This window comes from Chrysemys picta, chromosome 20 (genome assembly GCF_011386835.1).
Source record: "Chrysemys picta bellii isolate R12L10 chromosome 20, ASM1138683v2, whole genome shotgun sequence".
Classification (NCBI taxonomy): Eukaryota; Metazoa; Chordata; order Testudines; family Emydidae; genus Chrysemys; species Chrysemys picta.
In genome coordinates, this window is record NC_088810.1 from 10,990,509 (window position 1) to 11,009,242 (window position 18,734).

The following is an 18,734-nucleotide window of genomic DNA, read 5'->3' on the forward strand; positions in this document are numbered from 1 at the left end:
AATGGCTCAGGTGTACAAAACTTCTTCATATCTTCTGCAGTAAAGATTGATGCAAAAAATTCATTCAGCTTTACTTCAATGGTTGTGTCTTCCTGGAGTACGCCTTTAGCAGCTCAGTCATCCAGTGAAACCACTGATTGCTTGGAGGGCTTCCAGTGTTTGATGCACTTAAAAAAATTGTTAGTTTTTGTGTCATTAGCTAGTTCTTCAAATTCTCCCACATCCTCCCCACCATTCCTGTGAGCAATGGGTCAGTCTGTGCTCCTGCTTCCCCTGCCCTGTCCTATATGTTGCTGTGCTGGGACTGAGCAGAGGTGGGGCTGGAGGGTACAGCACTAATCTATGGGAATGTGGGGGTGGGAGAAGCTGGAATCTCCACCCATCTGCAGCCAATGCCTAATTTGTAATGAAAGAGGTGCCTGGGCTCACACATCATACAAGCAACATCGCAACGGAGCAGGGATGTTCCTCTAGCAGCCAAGTGACATGTGAGTGGAGATGGAGTATTGTGCTACTGCTGCTTCAATCTCTTATGTGGCTGAAATATTTTTTTACTTTCATAACTGATGCAGCAAGCCTAGAGGTGCCAGTCTCAGCCCTGGCAAGGCCCAGCACAAATTAAGCACTGACTGCAGCCCTTTACGCAGATATGTTTCAGAGTAGCAGCCGTGTTAGTCTGTATCCGTAAAAAGAACAGGAGTACTTGTGGCACCTTAGAGACTAACAAATTTATTAGAGCATAAGCTCTCGTGGAATACAGCCCACTTCTTCGGATGCATATAGAGTGAAACATGATGGCATATATCACATTGGTAGATGTGCAGGTGAACGAGCCCCTGATGGTATGGCTGTTGTGATTAGGTCCTATGATGATATCACTTGATTAGATATGTGGACAGAGTTGGCATGGGCTTTGTTACAAGGATAGGTTCCTGGGTCAGTGTTTTTGTTCAGTGATGTGTGGTTGCTGGTGAGTATTTGGTTTAGGTTGGGGGGTTGTCTGTAAGCGAGGACAGGTCAGTCTCCCAAGATGTGATATATGCCATCATGTGCCAGCAATGCCCCTCTGCCATGTACATTGGCCAAACCGGACAGTCTCTACGCAAAAGAATTAATGGACACAAATCTGACATCAGGAATCATAATACTCAAAAACCAGTGGGAGAACACGTTAACCTGTCTGGCCATTCAATGACAGACCTGCGGGTGGCTATCTTACAACAGAAAAACTTCAAAAACAGACTCCAACGAGAGACTGCTGAGCTGGAATTGATATGCAAACTACATACAATCAACTCAGGATTGAATAAGGACTGGGAATGGCTGAGCCATTACAAACATTGAATCTATCTCCCCTTGTAAGTATTCTCACACTTCTTATCAAACTGTCTGTACTGGGCTATCTTGATTATCACTTCAAAAGGTTTTTTTCTCTTACTTAATTGGCCTCTCAGAGTTGGTAAGACAACTCCCACCTGTTCATGCTCTCTGTATGTGTGTATATATATCTCCTCAATATATGTTTCACTCTATATGCATCCAAAGAAGTGGGCTGTAGTCCACGAAAGTTTATGCTCTAATAAATTTGTTAGTCTCTAAGGTGCCACAAGTACTCCTGTTCTTTTTACACAGATATGTGTAATTTGAGCTCAGTTGGGTCCTGCAGTGAGAGTTCCTGAAGCAGGGTCCAGGGGCATCTGACTCCCTATGGATGTGGGGGAGGAGGCAGCCTGGCATTGTCACGTGCACAGGGGTGGGCAGGGAGTTCACATTAGAAAAGAAATCCCACAACACCATATAAGCCTTAAAAAAACAAATCTCATGATTTTGGGCCCAATTTCTTGATTCTTTGGGGTTTGGCTCATGGTTTTTCAGCTTTTGGGCCTGGCAAGGCTGGTGTGGTATGAAATGCTGTGGTAGATGACTTCTGGCCAGACAACAGTCAGTAGCAGAGATGGCAAGATAGTCCACGAGTAAGAAGGTGCTGGGACATTATGGCAAGAACTGCATTTCAGTTCTAACCTAAGTCCACACTGGAGAAACCTCCTGTGTACAACATCTGAGGCAAGCAAACTCCGGGTCTGCCCAGCCAACCTGGCAGTTGCCTCAGTTACTGAAGCAAAACATAAATGAAGGGATTTTGTGTTTGAATCGGAGGCACAGCCAGTTCTCAGTGTGCGTCTCCTGAGGAAACAATACCTCACAGAGGTGTGAACTTGCTGTAAGCCACGGCACTGAAGCCTTTGTTTCTCTCTGACACAGCTGGTGTAATAACAAATGCAGCAAACCAGAGCCAGGCACATCACGCTGTAGAACCAGAATGAAAATCCAATTTTTTTTGGAATAGCGGAGTTCAAAACTAGGCCTTGGTTCCATTGACTAGCTGATTGCAGGTGTCCAGATATGCTTTATTAGGAGTACCCAAGTGTTTTCATATCTTTGTGTGTAAAAATAGTTATAAAAGTCTGAAAAATTTAAACGCAGCTCAGTTTGGGGGAATGTACCTCAGAAATCCCTTGACCAATGACCCCAAATTTGTACTATAAATTCTACCCCAGTAATAATGTGGCATAGCCATTTTCAAGCCAACCTCATGCTTTCTGTGATTTTTAGAAAACTTTGAATTTTTTTTTCACATGGAAATTTTGCATCAGCCTCCCCCTGCCTTTAAAGGAGAGCACCCCACACCAGCCCTGAAAGGGTTAATAAGGGCCTGCAAGAGGGTGGGGAAGGTTAGTTAAGAGTGAAGCCCAGCTGGAGAAGGGCTCGGAGGGACAGTGCTACAAAGCCAGGAGGCTGAAAGCAGAAGGGGGCTGCAGGGGAAGAAGGCATCAGTCACTCCCTGGGATGAGGGAAGGTGCAGGGACAAGGAGGGAGTCCAGGGGGAAGTAAGCCCTGAGATCCTGCCCTGGAGTAAGGAGTTCAAGAAGAGGCTAGGAGGGGGTGAAGTAGCCATGGGTAGAACAGTAAGTTCCAATGGTAAGCCCAGCGCCAGGCAAGAAAAGATAGAGAGGCTGGGTAGCAAGAATCCCAGGGAAACAGTGACAGGGAGGGGGACTGAGGGCTTGGATTTCTGGTTATAGGGTTCTTGGGCTGGAACCTGGTGTAGTGGGCAGGGCCTGGTTCTCCTGCCAGCCACTGGGGCTGAATGACATCCAGAGAAGGCATCTGGACAGTGGTCCTATTGGACTGAGTAACCCCGGGAGGGATGGACTAAATAGCGACTTGGCCAGAGGGCCAAGTTAGTAGAAGAAAGACGGCAGAGTGAACAAAGGCAGAAGGAAGTACCTGATGCAGTGAGAGTTACTTTCCCAGACTTAGACACATGGAGGTGCACTGGTGGTGGTGGGGAACCCCGTTACCGGAGCGCTGGTATGTGAGCTAGTTTGTATCTTGCATCAGCCATGGGTAGTACTCAGAATCTGCGAGAAGGGCTAATAATGTTTGAATTATTTGGATTTGACATTGAACCTGTGTACTGGATGCTGGATAAGCTCATGGCAGACCAGTGATATAAGCGGTATACATTTTATGTGGAAACTGCCCTTAGTTTTCTTTCCTCATTGTGGGCTAAAAACCATTATAAGAACAAGCAGTTTAAAATTAGGACATTTGTGGTGGAGAAGCCAGTATCTTGGGAATCCCTTGACAAAATAACCCTAAATTTGCACCACTAACTCTACTCCTGCCTCTGATACGTCACAACAATTTTCAAGGCTACTTACTTATCCATGGCATTTTAGGGCATTTTGGAAAAAACTGTGTTTTAACAGAAACTGCAATGCAATCCTCGCTACAATATTCATTCTCATTCTTCCATAGATTAAATGTCACATTCTACCCTTGGTCTTTAGCACAGACCTTCCATTGATTTTACTTGGGGATTTGCTGTCTATTGAGGGAACTATATAGTCCCAAAGTGATATTACAGCCCATAATTAAAAGTAGAATTTTGCCTTCTGAACAGGATGACTTCGATGTTCCATCCTAAGGTCTTAAGGAAGGGAGATATACTCCTGTTAATCAATAGGACTGAGGTTCCCTTCCAGTGCTTGTCACAAATTATACTGCTGCAGAGGGGAATGTGGATCTCAGGGAGGTTGGTGGGTGGATAGCAGACCATGGGGCTCTCTCCCCTGCAAACCTCCTAAAATTTCCAGGTGGGGACACTGCTCCAAAAGACCTTCATAAATTCACAAGAGAGGGAAAGACTGGCTGGTTAGAAGCCCCAAATTCTGGGCCACGGACCCCTCCTCCTCTTGCCAGTTGAAATAAAAAACACTGTCATTTAAGCGTGGGATTTTCCAAAGCACCTGAGTACCTTTGGAGGGCAGGATCGACTGACAGTCTGTGGGTTTTACTGTGGTTCAGTAACAAAAAATATTTTGAAAATATGTCGCGTAGTGAGACCTTATTGGAAATCCTGGGATGTGGGCAGGTTCAAGCCCACCCACTTCTAAAGGCCCCACACCCAGCCTAGCAGGAGGGACCACTGGACCCTGGATCCAACTGATTGCTTGGGACAACTAATGAGAAAACAGGGTTGGGAGTGGGGCTCAGAGGTTCAAAACAAGGGTACCGGATGCGGACACTGAGCAGAAGACAAAGGTGTCTAGAAAGCCAGTGGATGCTGCCCAGTGGAACTCTGCCCAGAGGGAGGACCAGAAATAGGCCCCACAGTCACAGGCCCCTTTGTCCAGCATCCTCCTCCTGGTGACTTTGGCCAGACCCAGGATGAGGTTGATGGGGAGGTCTCGCAATTTCATGGGGCCATGGATAGGATGTGCGAAAATGAACAGGTGCAAGGAAAAGTGCAGCCAGAACCTCAACAAGAATAGGGGCTGCAACCTGGCACATTCAAGATAGGCATGCTCCAGGTTCTCCCTCACGCAGGCCTCAGGTATGGGGGTAAACCGTGCCAGATACATGTCTGTGCTCATGGCTCCATGAAGGAGCCACCAATCAATGTCCCTGGCAGGCCGTGGGACCAAGATGGAATAGAGGCTGGCCTACCAGGGCTCCTCACCCTCTACAGGTGGTAAGCAGTCCTGCCATTTGCTGTCGGGGCGGGACACAAGGGTGAGGAAATGCAACGTGAGGAGCATGAGCATGTACAGTTGGTCCCTGGGCACGGTTCGGAACAGAACCGGCTGCAGGGTGCACAGCCAGCTCTAAGCATGGGAATGGGGAGGCTGGAGAGGGGAGGCTCACAGAACAGGGGCCTGATAAAAAGGTCCGAGGGCCTGGGGTGAGGGGTGGGCGGGGAACACCCTCTCACAGGGAGATGAGAGAAAAGGGCGACAAAGCAGCCCCCCCCCTCCTGGACTACGTGCAAGGAGGTCAGAAGGGTGGAGAGTCCCATGCGCCAACCGAGCACAAGGGGATCCACCCAGTCCCTCCTGTCATAGTCCAGGAGGTCTCTGACCCTAGTGGTTTCTGCCAGGACCAACCTCCGGCGCACCGAGAGAGACTCCGCCACCTGCACACGTAGATAGGGATTGTGTAGCAGGGGCTCCACAAGGAGGTCCGCCCCCTCGGTGGCCACAATGGACCTGATCACCGAAAAGAGCTTTCAGATCCAGAGGAGGTCCTTGTAGAAGACCGGCAGCTTTGAGAGGTCTCGCAGAAGACCCCTCGGGTGAAGAAACAGAGCTGCCGATTGAATTGTATCCCTCAGAGGCGGCAGAGGAAGGCGTGCACCAGTACACTCCACGCGAGACTACCTGCACCATAAAGGATTCTCTGCAGGGCCTGGAGGTGGAAGACATGGACCTGGCTATGAAGGCAGACCAGGCCCTGTCCTCCCTCCTCCAGGGGAAGACTAAGGACCCCTGCAGAGACCCAGTGCAGTCCTGGCCAGAAAAACTCCAGGGCTGTCCTCTGGAGCCTGGCCAGGATCCCTGGGGCCGGGCTCAAGGTGTTGAGCCAGTGACAGAGCATGGACAGAACTAGCTGGTTCAGCACCAGCACCCTCCCTCGCAGGGAGAGACACCGGAGCCGTCCTGTCCATTTCCACAGCCGCTCGATCACCCTGGCCTCCAAATTCTGCCAGTTCTCCAGCAGAGAAGGAGATAGATAGATACCAAAATAGAGCAGCAGATCAGCACTCCACCAGATGGCTTGAAGCATGGGTGGGAAGGAGCTCGCCTGCCACCCATCCCCGACTACCAGGCCAGAGCTCTTAACTCAGTTGACCCTGGTGGAGGAGGCTGCCGAGTAAACAGCCTGGCAGGCCTCCACCCGCACCAGGTCGCCTGGGTCCTGAACCATGAGGAGTAGGTCGTCGGCGTACGCTGACAGGACCAGCCACAGCTCCGTCTCTCAGCACACCAACTGCATCAACCTCCGGTGGAGGAGACAGAGGAAGGGTTCAATTGCCAGAGCATACACCTGGCCCAAGAAGGGGCACCCCTGCCATATTCCCCACCCGAAGCTGACCAGCTCGGTCAGGGTGCAGTTGAGCCTGACCAAACACTCCACGTCAGCATACAGCACCTGGAGAACGCCCATGAACTGGGGCCCGAAGCCGAATACCCGCAGAGTGCCCAGGAGATACCAGTGGTCCATCCTGTTGAATGCCTTCTCCTTGTATAGGGACAGGAAGGTGAACGATAGACCATCCCTATGCCCGAGCTCCAAGAAGTCCCGGACCAAGTCCAGGTTATCAAAGATGGTCTGGCCCAGGACGGTGTAAATCTGGTTGGGATGGACCATGTCCGCCAGCACGGACCCGAGCTGCAGTGAGATGGCCTTTGCTACAACCTTGTAGTCCGTGCTGAGGAGTGAAACAGGATGCAAGCTCCATAGGTGGAGGAGGTCCCCCTTCTTTGGCAATAAGGCGAGCATGGCTCGCCTTCATGAGAGAGGGAGGACCCCACTTTTCAAGGACTCAGCCCAGACAGTGACAGTGACGAGGACATCCCAGAACACGTGGTAGAACTCCATGGTCAGCCCATTCATGCCTGGGGATTTGTTGAGATGGAGAGCTTCCAAGAACTTGGCCAGAGAGAAAGGCAGCTCCAGCCAATCTCGGTCACCCACACTGACTGTCGGGAGTTTGGTCCACAGTACCCTGCAGGCTTCAGTGTCAGTCAGATCTGGGGAGAAAAGGCTGGTGTAGAAGACCCTGGCCCTTCCACGCATCTCCTCTGGATCCATGAAGGGGGCGCCATACTCCACCAGGAGGCAGGTGACGTGCTTTTTTTTCCCTCCAGAGCCCGGAGCTCCTCCCGCTTCTCCCAGTATGCTGTGCAGAGGGGTGGATCCTTGGGGGAAGAGGCCAGATGCCTCTCTAGCTCTAAGACCTCCGGCTCCAACTGCCCTATCACCGCATCCCTCTGCCAGCTGGCACCTCAGGTGTAGTCTCGGCAGAAGAGCCATGCGCATACCTTCCCCACATCCCACCATCACCTTGCTGAGGGAAAGGCATGCCGCTGCCCCCCGCCGGGCCAGCCAGAACTCCCGGAAGGATGCCACGAAGCCCACATCCTCCAGCAAGCTGTTATTGAAATGCCAATAGGCTGGCCCCAGCCTCTCTCAGCTCAGAGAGGCTGTCACCGTCACCAAGTGGTGATCCGAGAATGGGGCCGGCCGGATGCCTATGTGGGCCTGTGCCAGATGGAAGCGTGATAAATAAATACGGTCCAACTGGGAGAGGTGCGACCGATTGACCTCCATACGGACATAAGTGAAGGTGGTATCGTCGTCCAGGTGGTGGTTGCGCCAGACGTCCATTAGGGAGTGATGATCCACGATCTCCCTGAGGACGCCCACAGCGGCTGTGGAACTCTCAACTCCTGTGCAGTCCCAGTCCTCGAGGGTGGTGTTGAAGACCCTAGTGAGGCACTAGTGAGGATCCAGGGTGCCGAGGAAGACCGCCTGCTGAAAGAAACACACCCGGTCCTGGCCTGCATTTGGGAAATAGACATTGACCAAGTTCAATGCCAGCCCCTCTACGCGGGCCCGGATGTGCAGCAGGTGGCCGGGCACGACCTTCGTGACCCCCTGCACCTCGGGCCGTAGCTCGTGGGAGAACAGGGTGGCCACTCCAGCCGAATGGGCGCTGAGGTGGCTGAAACAAACTCTGTCCCCCCACTCCAGCCGCCAGCTAACCTCAATGGCTGTGGCCATGTGGGTCTCCTGCAGGAAGATCAGAGTATCCCTGCTTCTGAAGGAAGGAGAGCACCTGGCTACTGCAGAGACCCACCCTACAGCCCCGGGTGTTTAATGTAGCAAAGATGGTAACTTTCATAGGGAGGGCTGGGGTGGATCCTCACGGGCAGGGTGATCAGCAGCCTCCAGCGGGACACGCAACAACCCATTTTCGACCCCAAAGGTCAATAGGGAGTCTTGGAACTTGCAGGCCCGCTGGTAGGCTGTTATGTCCTGTCTCCTGGTCCCTCTTCCCTCCCCAAAAAAGGCCTTCACGGCAAGGGCTGGCTCTAGGATTTTTGCCGCCCCAAGCAAAAACAATTTTGGCTGCCCCCCCCATTTTTTCTTACCCCACTCCCGGCCCCGCCTCAATTCCGCCCCTTCCCCAAATCCCCAGCCCTGCCTCCTCCCCCCAGGCTCTCAAGCCTAGGAGGGAGGGAGGAAGGGGAGAAGCAGCGCGTGCGCCGCGGCCACTCGGGGTCTCCCCCTCCCTCCCAGGCTCTCAAACCTGGGAGGGAGGGGGAGCAGCGGCACGTGAATCAGCTGTTTCGCGTGCCGCAGCCGCTTGGGATCTCCCCCTCACTCCCAGGCTCTCAAGGTTTGAGAGCCTGGGAGGGAGGGCGAGCAGCGGTGCGCGAATCAGCTGTTTCGCGCACGGTGGTGCACGAATGGCAGCAGCGGAGGTGAGCTAGGGCGGCCGGGGCACACTTTTAAGGGCGGCATGGCTGCCGCCAGAATGACGCCCCTAGAAATGTGCCGCCCCAAGCACCAGCTTGTTTTGCTCGTGCCTAGAGCTCTCCCTGTTCACGGCCCAGAGGATGAAATGGAAATCCCCCCAGCGCTGGAGGGCGAGCTACACCTTGCCCTTCGAGCCACGGGTGTCTGTTAGGAAGTGGCACAGCTCATCCTTCAGCACAGAGGGGGATGCAGCAGCAAACCCGCTGCCGTCCTCCGGTGGGGACCCTGAGAGAACCTCGTGGCCTGCGGAGACAGTCAAACAAGGGGCCGAGCCCTGTCGTGGCTGCGCCGGGCAGCCGATCCCCATCCCTGGCATGGGAGGGGGGCAGCGGAGGGAATAGTGCAGTTCCCACAGTGTTGGGAAGGGGAGACAAAAAACGTTCACAGGCAGTGGAAATGAGACAACCTTGGGGGTGACAATAGCATGAGAGGTGGAGGGGAGAGGGGCAGGTGGTGCTTTGGGGTCAGGAGTGGGATCAGGGGCAGGAGCAGGATCAGAGCCAGGGATTGACGTGGGAGTGGGAGCGGGGACTGAGGCTGGGGCAGGAGAGTGGACAGGAACAGAATTGGGGCAGGGATGGGGCTGGAGCGGGGACAGAGATGGGTTCATGGTCCCCAGCAGATGAGCTGTCGGGTGTGGCTCTTCACAACTGGGATTGGGGTTCAAGGGGATGGGGCAGGAGGAGGGGCCTTCGTTGACGCTGGGCATGAGAGTTGTGATAACTGCAGCCACGGTGTCAGGCATGGTGGAGTCTTCAGTGGCCCCCCACCAGAGGGGAGTCTATCTGCTTTGTTCGAGTGGTGGAGAGTGTGCCCACGGGCTCGGGGCCCAGCTGCTCGGCATCAGCCATTGCCCTGAGGGGCTCGGTGGCCTGGGACAGGGTGCCATCCATGGCCAGGCAGATAGGGAGGGCCAGGGGCACCCCAAGGACTACAGCGGGGGCGACAGCTTGGGGTGAGCGGCAGGGAGGAGGAGGGGCTGGTGGAACTAAGCCACTGCCCAGATAGAGGCTCGCTGGTGGGGGGTTGTCCTCCCCCGGGTGACCAGGGTCAGACCCGGGGCCTCAATCTCCTCAAAAATGGAGGAAAAATCAGTCCCGTGGCCCCAGAGTCCTCCCCACCAGTAACCAGGGCAACAATTGTCCTGGCATCAGCAGCGGCGGAAGGCACAGGTGGCAAAGGGGCCGGGGGAACTCCTGCAGAGGCCTCCTTGGGGGGGCTCTATGAGGGGGCGGTACAGCCCCTCTCTGCTGCCACGGCTTCCATGGCCAGCGCCTCCTGCTGGGCTCCTTCTGGGGGTGCGGTGCAAGATATAGCGGCATCAGCCCCCCACAGCATCTTTCGGGGGGCCTCCTCTTCCTCCTCGTTGGAGGGGAGGGATCGAGCCCGTGATTTGTGGGCACCGCGCTTCCCCCAGACGAGCACCCAGCACTCCGAAGTGGAGGTGGAAGGCCAGTCAGCAGGGGCAGGTCAGGGGTGAGGGCAATGAATCAGGGGCTCGGGGTGGCAAGGGTGGGACAGCGCAGGGAAGGGAAACCTCCCCCTGGGTCGGGCCTCTCCCTTGTCTGACAAAGGTCTTGCCGCCCTCTCCTCCACAGGCCCCGATGAACTGCAACTAATTGAGGCGAGGCCTGCCTGCTCATCTGGGCGTGATGGGGGGGGGCTGTCCCCGAGCTGGGACTATGGAAGGAGGAGGAGGGGCAGCAGCAGTGGTGACCGGGCCACCAGGATCACCAGCAAAGACAGAGCCGGTGCCCCCCCCCGGGTCTCAGGGGTCCCGGATGCCCCTCTGTGTCGGGCCATGGGGAAGTCCCTCCGGATGTGCCACGTTGCCCAGCAGAGGAAGCACCGGGCCTCCCCCATTGAATAGTGGACCTGGTAGTGGGCCCCCTGATAGGGAACCAGGAAGGACCCCTTAAGAGCCACCCTGTCACACGCCGCCAGTGGCAGTTGCATTTGCACCTGCCAGCGGAAGGATAAAATGTGACGGAGGGCGGGGTCCTTACAGTTCAGCAAGAGAGGGCTGATAACTGAGATGGGCTTCCCCAGGGTGGAGAGGGCAGGCAACAGGGCAGTTTTGGGGAGGAAGGGCAGGATGGAGGTCAACACCACCCATAGGCACAAGTCCTCCAGAGGTTCTAGGGGGATGAACACGCCTCCCAGCACCAGGCCCGAAGGCAGGGTCCTTTTTATGGTGGCAGGAGGAGGCCCTAATATAGGTGTGGGCGAGGGGCAGCTGCTCCTCCCCGCTAAGCAACACGCAGGGGAGGAGAGTCCAGTAGCAGAGGCAGGGGGATAGGGGAGAGGGAACAGGGCCAACTACTCCTCCCTGTTAGGCTGTGTTCAGGGAAGGAGGGTCCCAGTGGTTGGGGGAGGACTACTGGGGGCACCAGGGGAAAGGGAAGAAGCAACCGCTCCTCCCCACTAGGCTGCAGGCAGGGGAGGCGGGCACCAGTGGTAGGGGACACAGGGGCGAAAAAGGGGGGCACAGGCGTGGGATAGGGATATCGGCTCCTCCGGCTGCATGGGGAGGGGAGGTACTACAATACCATCAGGAGGGCTGTGAACAGTGGGGGTGGGAACAACTGAAAGGGGCACAAGCACTTAGGGAAGGGGCATGGGCACACAGGGAAGAGGGGGGGGGTAAAGGAGGGCAGGGGAAAAAGGGAGGCAGGCAAATCACAGGAGGGAGCTGCAAGCGTAAGGGCGGGGCAGGTGACCAAACCAAAACTGAAAGTTTGGGGTAGGGCAGGTAGCAAATACTGAAGCGCTGGGGTTGCGGCAGGCAAACTAACAGAAAGGGAAACTCCCAGAGGGACAAAGCAAGTGGCGGGCAGGGCAGGCTGCAGGGGGGAGGGGCAAACTAACACAGGGAGGCCGGGGGCACAGCAGGGAGGGCAGCCCCACCAGCCAAACGCAGCTGGACGGGGGTAAGTCCAACGTGGGGAGGCACATGCACCCACATGTGCCTGTGCAGCTCAGTCCTTGCTGCTCACTGCTGCAAACAGTCCCAGGCGGTGAAAGGAGGAGAACAAACAGCCACATCAAGGGGCAAAGGGCAGGTCCAGTTGGTAAGCGGGAGAGGGCAGTGGTGATGGTGGGGATGGGGAGGGGGCAGATAGACAAGGGGGAGGGCTTTGCGCCTCTCCCCCTTGCTCGCCACAACAGCAATAGGAATCACCACCACCCCAGGAGCAGGGATGTTGAAAGTCACTCAGTTTGTGAACAAACCCCCTTCACAATGTCCCTCAGCAGGAATCCACCTCTTCCTCCTCCTCGATGGCAGCAGCAGCAGTCAGCCAGCCAAGCAGGAGGGACCCATAGGTAGTGGTGGGGTCCTTGCTTCTCCCTCTGGGGAGGGGGGCAGGCCGGCAATGCCTCCCCACACTCAGCAGCAGTGGCAGCAGCAGTCCAGGGAGGGAATTCCAGATAGCAGCAGCAGCCCAAGGGAGGGAGAACTCCAGCCAGAGAGGAGCTCCAGCTAGCAGGGCAGCCAGAGCAGACTGACCAGTCTCTGCAGCAAGGCCAGGATGCCTGTGTTCCAGGAACACCCCTGCCAGCCTCCCTCCAAACTGGAAAGCGAGGGACCACAACACTCCCCTTGGTGGGCGTACCAGCATGGGGTAGGAAGTATAAGAGGAAGACTCTGTAGCTCAGTTGGGTTAAAGCCAGCAGAGGAGACGGACACCTCTGCCCTGCAGCAGCACCCAGGAACTGAACTGGTGCCCTGCCCCTGAAGGAGACGGACCCAGAAGAGGAGTTGCCGGGTCTACTGTCGGCTGTTTATCCCGAGGAGCCCGAGGACTGGTGGATGCCCTGGGGAGGCAGGAAGTGGCCCAGGGGCAGCCGATGATTGGCCGGTTATAGGGCAGACCCTGTCGGTGCACTGTGGTTGGATTCCCACCGAACCAGTGGCAGACCACTTTGCCACTATTAGGGCCCTGGGCTGGGATGCGGTGGAGTAGGGCGGGCCCGCGTCCCCCTGCCACCCTTACCCCAGGGTGGCCAACTCCCCACCTTAGGCCAGGATGCCTGTGTTCCAGGAACACCCCTGCCAGTGCCCTAGACTGCCTGCTGGGTGCTCAACCCTTGTTGAGCCCCTAGACTGTGTGGGCGCTCACCGCTACCTGAACCCTGAGTGTGTGTGTTTGCTGGCTGCCTGAGCCAATAATCCCAGGCTAAAGCCTGCTCCCTGCTCGACCCCGCCCAAAGGGCTAGAGCCAATTGACTGTGTCGGCTTACTGGCTGCCTGCACTGGGAGGCTTAGGCTACAGCCGGCTACCAGCCTAGCCCTGCTTGAGGGCTAGGGCCCTAGACTGTTAATTGCTGTCAACCCTATTGTTGGGCTGCGAACTAGAGACTCCGCAGGGCGCTGCCCCGCCCAGGGGCGGGGACAAAGGCCCCAGATTCTTATTGTGTGTTTGCCTCTGTCGAATGGGCCCAGAGCTCTAGAGTGCTTATGGCTCCACCCCACCGGTGCGACCCGAGGACTAAACCCCAAGACAATGAGGCAGAGTGGCCTCCCTCTGGACCGGAGAGTGAGGGAGAACTACATGTGGGTTCAAACAAACAAGGAGACTTTGGGGGTCAGAGCTTCAGCTGGTGTAAATCAGCAGCGCTCCATTGCAGTGAGTGGAAGCATATTGGCTCACATCAGCTGAGTAAACTATCCTGCAGTGTTTCAAATGTATCAAAAGAATCATTGAACTTGAATGCCGATGAAACTAGCTAGAACTCTGCATTGTCTGCAGGTCTATGCAGACAACACTGTCCGATTAGCAACTATGGAGAGCCGTACTGTCAACAGAGTTTCATGCTGTCATATTAAAACCATTAATGAACAAAACTGCAGGAATCACAATAAAGAGAAGGTGATTCTGCCGCTAAGTGATATTCTCCTAATTAGCACATGTGGGGTAACCTGACAGGCAAAAAGCAGAACCCAGAGCTTTTATATTTTTGGCCAAAGGTATCTAAAGAAAGGTGAAACATCCCAGTTTCTACATAACAAATGATCCCCCCAACATGAATATACTCTAAACCAGTAGAATGGTGACTCAAAACTCCCAGGCCAGGCATGCAGGATTATTACATGTATCAAGCAGACCTGCAAAGTTGGTATGAGTGAGTGACTCTGTGTAGCTAGAACAGGAATTCAAGATCTCCCGTTCCCTAGACATGCATATACATATACATGCATTTACCTGGTGAGTATAAGAATGTGACAGAAAACATTGTAAATTCTCTTTCCTTCCTTCCTTCCTTGTTGCCAATGTAGCTATTTTCTTGCTAGATTTAGCAACTTTTTGGTTTCCCTAGCCAGGAAATAAGTATGAAAACAACCAGCAACAAATCTAGTGGCTTTCACTGCCGATTACAGTGATATTCAGAGAAAGAAGTTGCCAATTTGTATAGTCACAAAATCATTCACAAGCAGCTCAATAGAATTAATAAAATCCATTCCAAGCTCTTCTTACATCATCAGTGTGGCTCTCCTCCCCAGCTAACCTGCCTCCCGCACCCTGCCCACTTCATTAGCCATCTTTCCCTGCATCACAGACTGTGCTATCCTACGGAGCAGCGGGAAAGAAAAGATTTGGGTAAAAACAAGCCTTGGCTAATGTGGTGCTCTCTCCAAAGTGCGCCTGGCTTTAGCAAAGTATTTAATTAGCATCCACAAACTTCTTTTTCTCGCCTGCAAATTATAGTGAATGGAGGGTTGGGAATTATTTTACACCTTGCCATTCAAATGTTAATTAATCTCTATCTAACCCTAATTGCAGTTTATTCAAGCACTGCTCAACAGCTCACCCACACAATAAACACCAAGCCTACTTTTCTCCATATTACCCCAGGTTAACACATTGAGGGCTTGGCTACACTTGCAAGTTAGAGCACACTAAAGCCGCCCAGTGCGCTCTAACTCACTCCCCGTCCACACTGGCAAGGCACATAGAGTGCTCTGACTCCACCTCAGCGAGAGGAATAACGTCTGATGCATCTTGGCTGAGATGCCCCAGTGTCAGTGTGAACGAGGTGTTTCATTACTGCACTATGATTGACCTCTGGAAACGTCCCATAATCCCCTTAAATCAAGTGGCCACGCTTGTCATTGTTTTGGAATCTGCTGTAGGAATGTGGTTATGCCCTTTCAAAGCTCCGTTTCTGACAGATGGTTGCTAATCTGCTTCAGGGTAAAGCAACCATTACTGAGGAATGTTACTTGCTTTGAGTGAGTAAGAGCGAGGCGGGGGGGAGGCAGGGTCTGAACTTACAAGACAGCATGCTGACACACTCTCAGCACCCCAAAAACCCACTCTCTCTCCCCCCACATTCACACAACACACTCCCTGTCACACTCCATCCCACCCCCCGCATTTGAAAAGCACGTTGCAGTCACTTGCACACTGGGATAGCTGCCCATAATGCACCGCTCCCAATGCCACTGCAAATGCCGCAAATGTGGCCATGCCAGTGTGCTGTCAGCTGTCAGTGTGGACATACTGCAGCGCTTTCCCTACTGTGCTCTCCGAAGGCTGGTTTAACTCAAAGCGCTCTACATCTGCACGTGTAGCCATGCCGTCAGTAATTAACTCCACTACCTGCAGAAGATCATAACTTTTCCCCAAGGCAGTTGTATCCTCCCTTCTTTCAGCTTCCCCTCCCCATTAGATCTGGCTTTTCACTCCATCCCCACCACCAAGGAATCAAAGCTGAGCCCCCGTTATTTGCTAAGGATTTATTCTGCCACCAGAGCGCCAGTCAAACCCTTTCTCTCATTCACAGCCTCACAGAACAAGCCCTCAAATGCAATTCCTTCCAAGGACATGCCCTTAAAAACTCTATGGCTATGTCTACACTAGACAGCTTTTAGCAACACGGCAGTGTCGCTACAGCCATGCTGCTAAAAGTTGTGCAGTGTAGCTGCTGTTTGTCAGCTCTCCTGATGACAAAAAACATCAACCCCCAATGAGTGGGGTTAGCTTTGTCGGCAGGAGAGCGCTTCTGCCAAGAAAGCGCTGTTCACACCGGCGCTTGTTGTTGGCAAAACTTTTGTCTTTTGCGGGTGTGGTTTTTTTTAACACCTCTGAAAGACAAAAGTTTTGTAGTTCAATTGCCAGTGTAGACAAATCCTATGACAAACACCTGTTAGAATATAATTTACTGTCTAAAAACATTTAAAGTGAATATAGAATTTCTATATACACTAATGCATTATTTCAGTGTTATGTTCATAGTGAAAATTGACCATTCCATGTGGGAGTGTATATATAGTTCTCTGTTGAAATCTGTGGACATTTTGTTTAGGGACATTTTTGACACATTTGGAGTGCTTAAATAGTAACACCTAGTGACTTTTCAGGGTTTCTCTGATGACTTGCTTCTATGTGGGGTTGGCAACACTCAACCAGGCATCTAACATGCAGCGTATGCACACAGCCAAATATGATGTTTTTTCATAGGCACACAGTTTGTGACTTGTTCATGAGCATACAAAAGCCAAAGTGCTCCAGCTGTCCCCTGAATAACTCTGCTGGCCCTGCTGATCACTCACCATGACTCCTTTGTTAGGTGTCCTCCGGAAACTCTCCACCACTTGTTTCTGGTCTTTCACATACAGCTCATGCCCACCAGGCTGCATGTAAACCCCATCTCTGAGCTTTTTCTCCATGTCAGCTGACAGCTGGGAGAGCAGCGTCTGGCAGATCTCTTGGGAAGTCATTTTGTTCTTGCTCAGCACAGTCCCGTAGTGTTCATTTATCTCAATCTGGAAAATTACATGGGAGAGACCAGTGTGAGTGGATGACTGGATTTCTGCCGTTTCTCACCTTCCCTTTCCAGCATACCAGTGCTGGTGGGTTTAGGAGACATGTTGCCCTCTTCTGAGGTGGAAACCAAAGGCTCAGTGTCTGACAAGGGGGTCAGGACTGTGTATGAGGGGGATCTGGTCTACATTTTTTATTTATTTATTGTTTTTTTTTTTTTTTAAAAAGCTTTTTACAAAAGGAAACTTTTCATGACAACATACTGCTAATGCCCAAAATGTTCACTTTGATTTTCAATAGAAGTTAGGTGCCTAACTTGCTTAAGAATTTTTGAAAATCCCACTAAGACCTTATCTGCCTCTTTGGGCATCTATAACTTTGAAAATCTGGCCCTTTGTCCCTTGGTAAGACTCAGCCAGAGTCACAATTGTGTACTGGTGTACATAGGCTGAGATTCTTTTTGGAGATGCTGGTTTTCAGTTTAGGATTTCTCATATGAGCTACTATCCTTGTCCTATAATTTGGATACATTTATGTTTGGAATTCTTGTGGGGACACCAAGATCTTTTACAGAACAATAAGACCTGGTATTTAGACAACTGGACTAGCCCCCTGTCCCTGTGGGTTTCCTTAGGGGCTGCTGACTGGTGTTGCTTTCCTCCCCATACATCTGGGATGTAAGTAGAGTGAGCCATGGTTGAGGATTCCTGTGGGGACATGGAAATCAGGAAAACAGACAAAGAGAGAAAGTTTCTTATATAAGATTGGCTGTGAGGGAAACTTGTCTGTGTCAAAAAGGCCTAAGAATTTGCTTCTGAAAAGCTAGTGCCACAGTTACCCTCTCCCAAACCCTCTGTGCATGGCAGGCCTCAGATGGAGGCTGCCAGAAGGTGCAGTCCTGTCTGTTGCTATTAAGGGAGGAGGACAGGAGATCGGCCACCTCTAGCTTAGGGGGCAGAGTTACTTACTAGGGAAAAAGTTCCAGGGGTCCTTGAACAGCAACCCCAGGGAGTGAAGGTGATAGACCAGACTTAGAATGAAAAATCGCATTGTCTGACCCAGAAGTGTCTATAGGAGAAGAATATTTCCCTGACAGAAACTTCCCTGGAGAGGGGTGATAATACAAGCTCCTAGGGACAGGGATTGTCCCTTTGTTCTGTGTTTATACAGTACTTAGACTAGAAGGCTCTGAGTCAATGACTGGGATGCCCAGGTACTACTGTAATATACCCAATAAATACCCATAATAATGTACAGCACCTAGCACAGAGGGGTCCTGGTCTATGCCTGTGGCTCCTAGGTGCTACAGCAAAGCAAATAAATAAATACATAATACAAAATAAAGTATTGCTGCTAATGAAATCAATTAAAGAAAAACTAATAAGAGGACCAAAAAAATGCCACCACGGCTAATCCTCAGAGTAAAAGATGTGGCTAGAGGCACAAAATTGGAAGTCAAATCCTAGTGCTAGAAAATAGAAAGGAGTATAAGCTCTGACAAGTGAAGTGTAAGAGTATAATTCGGTAGGCCAAGAAAGAATTTGAAGAATAACTAGCTAAGGACACAAAAATTAACAGATTTTTTCCACTCATTAGGCCCAAATTTGGAGGGGTCTCCGAGCAGCAGGGGCTGTGGGGTTATTCAGAGAAATAGGTGTGAGGGCAGGAATGCTGGCAGACTCTGAGCAGTGTCAAGAGTAAAGGTTGGAGTCGGAGCAGGGGGTAAGGAATGTGGTGGGGTCTTGGAGCAGTGCAAGGAAGAATGAGGTGCACAGGAAGGCCTCAGAGCTATTTGTACAGAATGTGGCACTGGGTCCTGGAAAGCAGTGACTCTGAACATGGGCTCCCGCGGCGATTTTGTGGCAAAAGAGCTACATCCATGGACGTATAAACAGGAGTAGTGAACAGGAGTAAGGAGGTGATTTTACCTCTGCATACGGTGTTGGTGAGACTGATACTGGAATACTGATGTCCAGGAGATTGTTAAACTGAAGAGAGTTTAAATGAGAGCCAAAAAAATGATTGGAGAGCTGGAAAACTACATTGTTCTGAGGGACTTAAGGAGTTTGATTTGTTTAG

General features: G+C 52.4%; 1 protein-coding gene across 1 annotated transcript in view; it reads right to left on the reverse strand.

The window, feature by feature from the left end:
• LOC103307226 (golgin subfamily A member 6-like protein 24) overlaps positions 1 to 16,822 on the reverse strand; it is a 76,860-nt gene extending 60,038 nt beyond the window's left edge. Inside the window, exon 1 of the mRNA XM_065574675.1 lies at positions 16,445 to 16,822. Coding sequence (XP_065430747.1) covers positions 16,445 to 16,612 — 168 coding nt within the window. The 5' untranslated portion in view covers positions 16,613 to 16,822. The remainder of the gene's footprint in view (positions 1 to 16,444) is intronic.
• Positions 16,823 to 18,734: the final 1,912 nt, after the last annotated feature.